The sequence below is a fragment of the Salvelinus sp. IW2-2015 genome, linkage group LG10 (assembly GCF_002910315.2).
Source record: "Salvelinus sp. IW2-2015 linkage group LG10, ASM291031v2, whole genome shotgun sequence".
NCBI lineage: Eukaryota > Metazoa > Chordata > Actinopteri > Salmoniformes > Salmonidae > Salvelinus > Salvelinus sp. IW2-2015.
Genome location: NC_036850.1, coordinates 19,032,831 through 19,041,588, shown reverse-complemented (window position 1 = coordinate 19,041,588; position 8,758 = coordinate 19,032,831). Strand labels below are relative to the sequence as shown.

The window sequence follows — 8,758 nt, the reverse complement described above, 5'->3', positions numbered from 1 at the left end:
CTCAAATATAAAATCTATTTTGTTTAGCACTTTTTTGGTTACTACATGATTCCATATGTGTTATTTCATAGTTTTGAGGAATACTTTTGCAAGGCGTTGTATGGCTTTTTCTTTGCAACTCTGCCTTGAAGGACTTTTTGTTGATTAAAATAACATAAAATTGATCAGAAATACAGTGTAGACATTGTTAATGTTGTAAATGACTATTGTAGCTGGAAACGGCAGATTTTTTATGGAATATCTACATAGGCGTAGATGCCCATTTTCTTTAAAAAACAAGGACATTTCTAAGTGACCCCAAACTTTTGAATGGTAGTGTATATATATATATATATGGAGCACTAACTGTTACAAATAGTAACTTGACTCAACTTCATGCTCAAAATATTTATGTAGGTGATTCACCTGTGTGGAAGCCAGTATGTGACCTGTCCATGGTGCTGACAGAGGCCAAAAAGCTGTCCGCGACACACCCCTCATCAATTTAGCTGCATGCACATGTGCATCCTTTCGAACTAATGAATGTTATTTAATGTTTATTACAAAACCATGACAATGAGTCTATACAACCCTGCCTCATGGTATACAGCATATACTGCAGGCTCTCTCCTCATTCTCCTGTGAACATAATTTCGAAAAGAACACATTAAGTTGCAGTGGCACTCATTCAAGGATTTGTGTTTTAGGCATATAGGAATTCAAGAGCTTTATTGAATACAGAACATGTACAGTAATTGTCAAGAATCAATGTTGATCTCCCTGTAGCAGTCCTGCATCTGGGATCAAGGAGGAGAATATAAAGAAAGAAGAGGGACTAGGGAGTGCAAGAGTCTTGTCTCAAAGACAGTGGGAGGGGGATGATGAGAGAGAGGAGGAGAGGAGGAGGAAGGGAGGGAGTGTGAGGAGTGTGCACTCAGAGAGACTGGTGCTGTCCGTTCAGCACCACAGCCCTCATCTTTCGTTGAATGCCACAAGGGGTGTACGTTTCCCTAATTAAAAGACGGCGTGGATTTGGAACTAGGTTTTCATTATATGGAGTCATAGCCTACACACATTTTTCATCAACGCTTTTCCGAGGGGTGTTCATCTTTGGTTTTGTGATGTAGCTTAACCATGAACATTTAGATTTTTTTCCATTCTGTTTCTGGGGCAGGCACAGGCTGTTTCTTGCTTTAGCCTACCTTGCAACTATATCAAACATCCGTTGAGGCATTGCTTTATTTTGTATTATTCAAAGTTGGGATTTATCTGAAAGCTTGAGTGGAGCCTGTGCTTTTTTGCAAGCTGAATAAAAGAAGTCGGGAAGAAATCTGCCTTCTCTTTTCCTCTTTCAACTCGAGTTCATGTGTCGGCCAGATCTCACTGCGTTGCCTCGCACATATTTTGCAATTTAATGCCTGGAACCTGCTCGAGACATGCCTAAGCGACGCAATGGGCCAAGGCGACGAGAACGATCGTATTGTGATTAACGTGGGAGGTATCAGACACCAGACCTACCGTAGCACCCTTCGTACATTACCGGGCACCCGGTTAGCTTGGCTCGCCGAGCCCGATGCCCACAGTCACTTTGACTATGATCCCAAGATTGAAGAATTTTTCTTTGACCGGCACCCGGGTGTGTTTGCCCACATCCTCAATTACTATAGGACCGGGAAGTTGCACTGCCCTGCAGATGTTTGCGGCCCGTTGTACGAGGAGGAGTTGGCATTTTGGGGTATCGATGAGACTGACGTGGAACCATGTTGTTGGATGACTTATCGGCAACATCGAGAGGCCGAGGAGGCATTGGATAGTTTTGGGGGTGGGCCCCCCGAGAATTCAGAAGAGGATGGGGATGAGGAAACGCTGGGAATGATCAATAGGTTGGCCCTTGATGGACCAGATGCCAAATCCGGGGGGCATTGGCGACGTTGGCAGCGGTTGCTTTGGGCACTCTTCGAGGATCCCTATTCTTCTAAATATGCAAGGGTAAGTAAGGGTTGAAATCAGTCATCTTGAGTCAATAAAAGTTTAGATAGGCCTACTAATGGCCTGAAAAAAACAATGCTTTACAATCTCTCTCTCTCTCTCTCTCTCTCTCTCTCTCTCTCTCTCTCTCTCTCTCTCTCTCCATGCCCGCGCGCTCGTGCATGTGTGTGTGTGTGAAAGAGAGATATTTGCTTTAACATAGTTCCTTTCACGCCGCTCATCCAACGTTCACCCAATAAAAATTGGATTCATAGTATCTTGCTAATAGGGCTCGTGAAAATTAATTGGGATTTTAAGATAGAAATCTGAAGTTGGTACATAAAGTTGAAATCTGAAGTTGGTACTTACATTTTTAGACTTTTAAATGAATGACATATACCCATTGATTATTGAATAATATAACTTACAAATTCCTGATTAGCTTAGTTCAACTGTCGTAGCCCATCAGAACCCAAAATATAAGCTTGTTTTACTTAATTGTTAAACAAGTCAATTGTAAACAAACACTGTATTGCCCCTAAAATATTGATATCATGAATGGTCAGAACTTGCATCCATAGCCCTGTCTGGAAATTTGAAAGTGGTTACATTTCTCCAGCCCCGTCTCTCAGCTGTTTACCAGAACAGTGGTGGGGTAAAGGCTTTGTTATTGTTTGAACTACAGATTTCCCCTTTAATCGGTCCATCGCCGCACACAAACGTATCGCAAAGTGATGATGCACTGCGCTCACTCTCTGAGATGTGCATTCTGGGCGTCTTGTCGCATTGATCGACTGCCTCCTTTCCTGCAGTTCAGCTGTGCAACATGCAGCCACCCTGCTTTCAGTCCATGTGAGGTCTTATGAATTACCTCACAAGGTCTAGATAAAATAAAACTTAGAATGAGAGTTGAATTGTTTATATGCCCCTCACCGTTTTTAATGAGGACCAGGATGTGTGGGGGAGTTAACAAGACATGCACTTGGCTCTTTCCTAGGCTGGAACAGAATGGTGATCAAGAAGATTAATATTTGTGATGGTCAATAGTTACATTGCCTGTTTGGAGCTGTCCATGTTCTGTAGGCTTGTAGCTGTATTTAGAACCTAATTATTAGCTTTGCCTGACCTTTCTGTCTCTTCTCCTTGTAAATGAACTTAGCTTTGAACAACAACACCTATCACACCTGGTATTCCCATTTCCAATTCATTTTAGTTTCACTTGAAAACAATTCAAAAGTAGTCTCTTACTGACCCAAAAGGATCCTGACCTACTGACCTGAGACAGCTGTGAGGAGATGCAGGGATCAGAAATCTATCCTCCCCTAGCTCAGCACAGGATATAACATCTTCAGAATGTATCTATAATCAATCAACTGTTCAATCAATCAATATGCATTATGCAGCATATATGTTATGTTTTGGTTAGTTATTGGTCTCCTTGCTGTTCCTCGGAGACTGAGCAGTTTGCAAATTAAGTAAGTGCAAGCAATAGCCTCTGCTTTGGCTCTGGCAATTTCCATAAATGCTTAGATCAATTTATATAAGTGCATCTGCTTACTCGTTTAGACTGGAGCATACTGGCTTGACTCCATCTTTTGCACCTCTCAATTCTCCTGAGGGGCAGTGATTACAATAGTGCAGGGTTCAGTAACAGTATAGTCTACCCTCTCTCTTCCACTAGCTAAGTCTATTGTCTCCACTCTGGTTCTCTCATATAGCCTCCTTCCCATTTTCTCACTCTCTTTACCTGTTTCTCATTCTCAGTCTTTCATTGTGACAGTAAATCGTTGAGTTACTATGAATGACCATGTCCCGGTGCCTTAGCAACTGCCGATCACATGAACCATAGAGACCATGCAGTGTACACAGACACACCATAGGGCCTTCACAGAGCATTGTGAGAGCAAAACGTGAAGCTACAGTTGTAGGATCTTAATTTGATCACTTATGTTGCTGCGAATGCACCTCAGGAAATGCAGTTGAGCTTTGGGGTTTACATAAATTCACTGAAAACCCACACTAACATTAACAGTATTGCACTTTTCATGTAGCCTAAATTTGGTCAGCTAATAGCCTAACGACCGATCAAGCAACATTATGGAGTAAATGTTTAAATCCTGTTGCAGCAAGATTATTTTGCTGTGACAAGCCTGCTGTACTGATCAATTATGTGAGATGAACTAGCCAGGGAGTCGATTAGTTGTTATTAAATCCTCATTAGGCCCAGTTTTGGTCAGCAGGGGCAAACGTAACACTGATCTCAGAGGAAGAACATATTGACCACCCGTCCTTATCTTTTGCTCCAGTAACGTTGGTTTCCTCCTATGTAAATAATAATTATAGAAGGAAGAAAGGAAATAATCACATTTTTATATCCCTTTTGTTGGTGCTGGGCGACAAGGAGGGCCTCATTATCACCTTTCTTAATAAACACCCAACCTCATCTGGGTGACAAGGAGGGCCTCATTATCACCTTTCTTAATAAACACCCAACCTCATCTGGGTGACAAGGAGGGCCTCATTATCACCTTTCTTAATAAACACCCAACCTCACCTCTGCCACCTCATACACCCTCCTGCCCTGCTGACGGACATGCTGCGCTTCCACTCTATATCCCACTTGACATGCAGAATTAATACCTAGGTATTACATGGTGATTAATGCAGTGGTGATGTAAGTAAATGCAGTTACATACAGTACCTGTGTATGTGAAGCAGGTGTAGCTTGTATAACTAGATGTCTGTGTAGTGCTACTCATGTTGCGTTCAGACATGGCTCACACTCCCAGTGAGCACTATATACATTTTTTATTTAAGTAGTCAAGTCAGTTAAGAACAAATTCTTATTTACAATGACGACCTAGGAACTGTGGGTTAACTGCCTTGTTCAGAACGACAGATTTTTACCTTGTCAGCTCGGGGATTCAATCTAGCAACCTTTTGGTTACTGGCCCAACGCTCTTACCACTTGGCTACCTGCCGCCCCATTAAATTAACCTGCTTTTAGTTTGGAAATCAATCTGAGGGAACTTAGACTGACCATAATTCAGACACGTGGCTACAACTAATTGTCGTCCTACTTATGAAAGGGGTCATTGAGGCATCTTGTGCCCTTGGACTGTTGATGACTTGGCCCTTACTGCCTGGATTTGCGAGAGGGCAAGTCATTAGATTAGTTTATTGATCAATCTATTTGCTGCTCATGTAAGGATGTAAATAAATACTTAAGTAAAATGTGTTTAAATGGTGAGGATGATGAGAAATGACTTTGTGCAGCTGGGAGAGAAGGAAGTGCATGACTGAATGCAGTTTGGTGGGGTTTTAGGACAGGTAGGTTAGATGTGGGTTTGTTCAGGTTAGACGTGGAAGTGGGAGTTGCTGGATGGGAATGGGTAGGAGGTTTCTTTTCACTCAGCCATGGCTGTGGGTTGTAATGTTTCACTCCATGTCACATAAGAAACACAGCAGTGAGTTTATGTGGAGGGAGAGCTTCGAAATCAATATCATGCTTTTAAAGGAGACCTGTCAGCTTTAACGTGAGGAGCCTACTGACCATACAGACACCCGCCCACCACGAGCCTTCAGCTATCTGAATAAACAGCTTGAGTTTAACTGAGAGTCCACTTCTACTTAAAATGAGGGAAGAAAGTCCACCTACATGAAAGAGCTATTACGTCTAGTCAATCCCTAGAGAACAGTGTGACTGGACGGCCAGCTTCGAACACCACAGATTGATAACCTAGATCCAGCCTGAAATGAACATAGCAAGGTGGTATTCTCCTTTGGGGCTGAGCTATAAGCGTTAATGTAGGCGCAGAAGCAAGTTGGCACAACCCTGTAATTAATGGAGAAGATGAGCATCCTTTTACTTAAAGACATCTCATGGCTACCTACCAACTTATATACAGGAAGTCATCTAGGTTTTAAGCAGTCCACAGCGGACGCGACGTCGTCTTGGGAGGGCTGGCCGAGATAGATGACATAATTGTTTTATTCAAAAACAACACCAGCTCTTAGTTGGGCATCATTGTGGCATCTGTAGTACAATTGAGGTTCTACGTGTAACTGTATGAACACACTCATTGACATGTAGGTAGCATGTGCATGATACACATCGACACAGTCAATCTCTAATAGCGAGAAATAGCACAAACCAATCAAAAGCTTCACGGTAACGCACTCTCTCACAAAAGAGCAGTGAGCGACACCCCTTCACAAAACCACGTGGGTTCCGTCCCTACCCGCTCCTGTTACATATACTCCTCCTGCAGAGAGGAATGAGGCACCAGCTAAAAGCACTCAAACTGCCAAAATATAGAAATTACAGCCTCTCACCCCACCATTAGCACTGCCAAAACAGAAAGGAAAGTAATACACTCATGTTCTGACCTTCTATCTACAAATCGAGAACACGGCCCAACCTTTACTGCTGAACAACACCAACAGTCATCTGACAATCTAAACACAAAACATTTTAATCCTTACATGAACCTTGCAAACACACAATAATTTTCTGTCTTCCAGTTTCAGGCCTGAATGTCTGGGCATAGGTGAGGATGTTATCCAGTTTATTCATCACTTTGTTCATAGCGACATGCTGGCATAGCCATTACCTCAGCCAGACCATACCATCTGACATGGGGGTGTCACTCAGATTTATCCCACTGAAGATATAACCCATATAAGACCGTTTTTTAAATGTTGAGCCCTCCCTGTTGACATACTTTCCCTACTTAAGGACAACCCAGTTTTCACAGAAAACACTAATGTGTGGCTCTCAAATATCACTATGATTATTGAATGAAATATATGTCTTTCAATAGCTTACTCTCAATGAAAAGAAAATAGATTAAAACTACAGTGATTTTAGCTAAGTTTTGATTGAGATAGTTTTTCATTTGAATGTTAAGTCAAACTGAATGTGTTTCTTGCTCCGTGCTAATTGGTGGACCAGAAATGAACAGAGACATTAGGGACAGCAGGCAGGGTGACAGCCTGATTATGTACGAGGTGGGAAGTAAGGCTTCACTGAGGGAAGCAGGGATATCCTCAGAACGCTGTCAACAATGTGACTAGAGGCTATTCAACGGATCGTCATGTTTTTATCTGACATTAGACGTATTATGTCAGAATTCCCTCAGATTCATCTGATGTTTATTCACATGTTCATAAGTGTATTTATATTAAGTGTGTGACTTAAACAAATATGATTTAGTATGACAAATATGAAATAACCAAGATAGCCACACAGTATACTGTACAGCAGGATGCAACTACCACAACAATATCACAGGGCATGTTTGTGGACAATAACATACACCTACTGTATGCAGTCACTTGCTATTGGTATGTGTGGCCAAGGTGATTACTGATGGATATAGGCCTGTCTGCTCCAAGACCTCTCCATCACGGTTCACAACTCCACGGTGTCTCCCTCCAAGAGTGCAAAGAGACATGACGTGACCCTGGACAACACCATGTTGTTCTCTGCAAACATCAAAGCAGTGACTCGCTCCTGCAGGTTCATGCTTTACAACATCCGTAGAGTACGAGCCTACCTCAGACAGGAAGCGGGCACAGGTCCTAGTCCAGGCACTTGTCATCTCCCGTCTGGACTACTGCAACTCAATGTTGGATGGGCTCCCTGATGTGCCATCAAACCCCTACAACTTATCCAGAACACTGCAGCCCGCCTGGTTTTCAACCTTCCCAAGTTATCCCATGTCACCCCGCTCCTCCGCACACTCCACTGGCTTCCAGTCAAAGCTCGTATACACTAGAAGACCATGGTACTTGCCTACAGAGCAGCAAGAGGAACTGCCCTTCCCTACCTTCAGGCTATGCTCAAACCCTACACCACAACCCGAGCACTCCGTTATACATTTACATTTACATTTAAGTCATTTAGCAGACGCTCTTATCCAGAGCGACTTACAAATTGGTGCATTCACCTTATGATATCCAGTGGAACAACCACTTTACAATAGTGCATCTAACTCTTTTAAGGGGGGGGGGGTTATAAGGATTACTTTATCCTATCCTAGGTATTCCTTAAAGAGGTGAGGTTTCAGGTGTCTCCGGAAGATGGTGATTGACTCCGCTGACCTGGCGTCGTGAGGGAGTAGTTGGTCACCATTGGTGCCAGAGCAGCGAACAGTTTTGACTAGGCTGAGCGGAACTACTCTCAGGTAGGAGGCGAGCAGGCCCAAGTGTGCCAATGAACCAATGCCCTGTTGTGTAGAGGCCCTTGATCCACGAGCCTTGAAGTGACGAGGTGCCGTTCCCCTCACAGCTCCGTAGGCAAGCACCATAGGGTCTTTCAAACGGACGAGCTTCAGAAGCCAGTGACAGACGCAGACGTGGACGAGAGAACGGAGGATCGGCGGTGACTGACGAAACTTTGAGATAAGTTTGAACACCATCGGCTGCGGCGTTCTGGATGAGTTGTGGGTTTAATGGCACAGCAGAGCCCAGCCAACAGCGAGTTGCAGTAATCCAGACGGGAGATGACAAGTGCCTGGATTAGAGACCTGCGCCGCTTCCTGCGTGAGGCAGGTCGTACTCGCGAATGTTGAATGGCATGAACCTACAGAACGGTCACCGCCTTGTACGACAGGGTGTGTCCAGGATCACGCCAAGTTCTTAGCACTCTGGAGGAGGACACAATGGAGTTGTCAACCGTGATGGCGAAATCATGGAACGGGCAGTCCTTCCCGGGAGAAGAGCAGCTCCGTCTTGCCGAGGTTCAGTTGAGAGTGGTGATCCGAATCATCCACAACATAGATATAGTCTGCCGACATGACCAGACATG

At 43.7% G+C, this 8,758-nt stretch overlaps 1 protein-coding gene across 2 annotated transcripts in view; it reads left to right on the top strand.

Annotated features, from left to right (window-relative positions):
* The first annotated feature begins 936 nt into the window (after window positions 1–936).
* The window catches only part of LOC111969462 (voltage-gated potassium channel KCNC1-like), a 49,131-nt gene continuing 41,309 nt past the window's right edge, over window positions 937–8,758 (top strand). For both annotated transcript variants that reach the window (XM_023995625.1, XM_023995626.1), the window contains exon 1: window positions 937–1,968. In XM_023995625.1, the coding sequence (XP_023851393.1) occupies window positions 1,432–1,968 (537 nt within the window). In that variant the 5' untranslated portion in view covers window positions 937–1,431. The remainder of the gene's footprint in view (window positions 1,969–8,758) is intronic.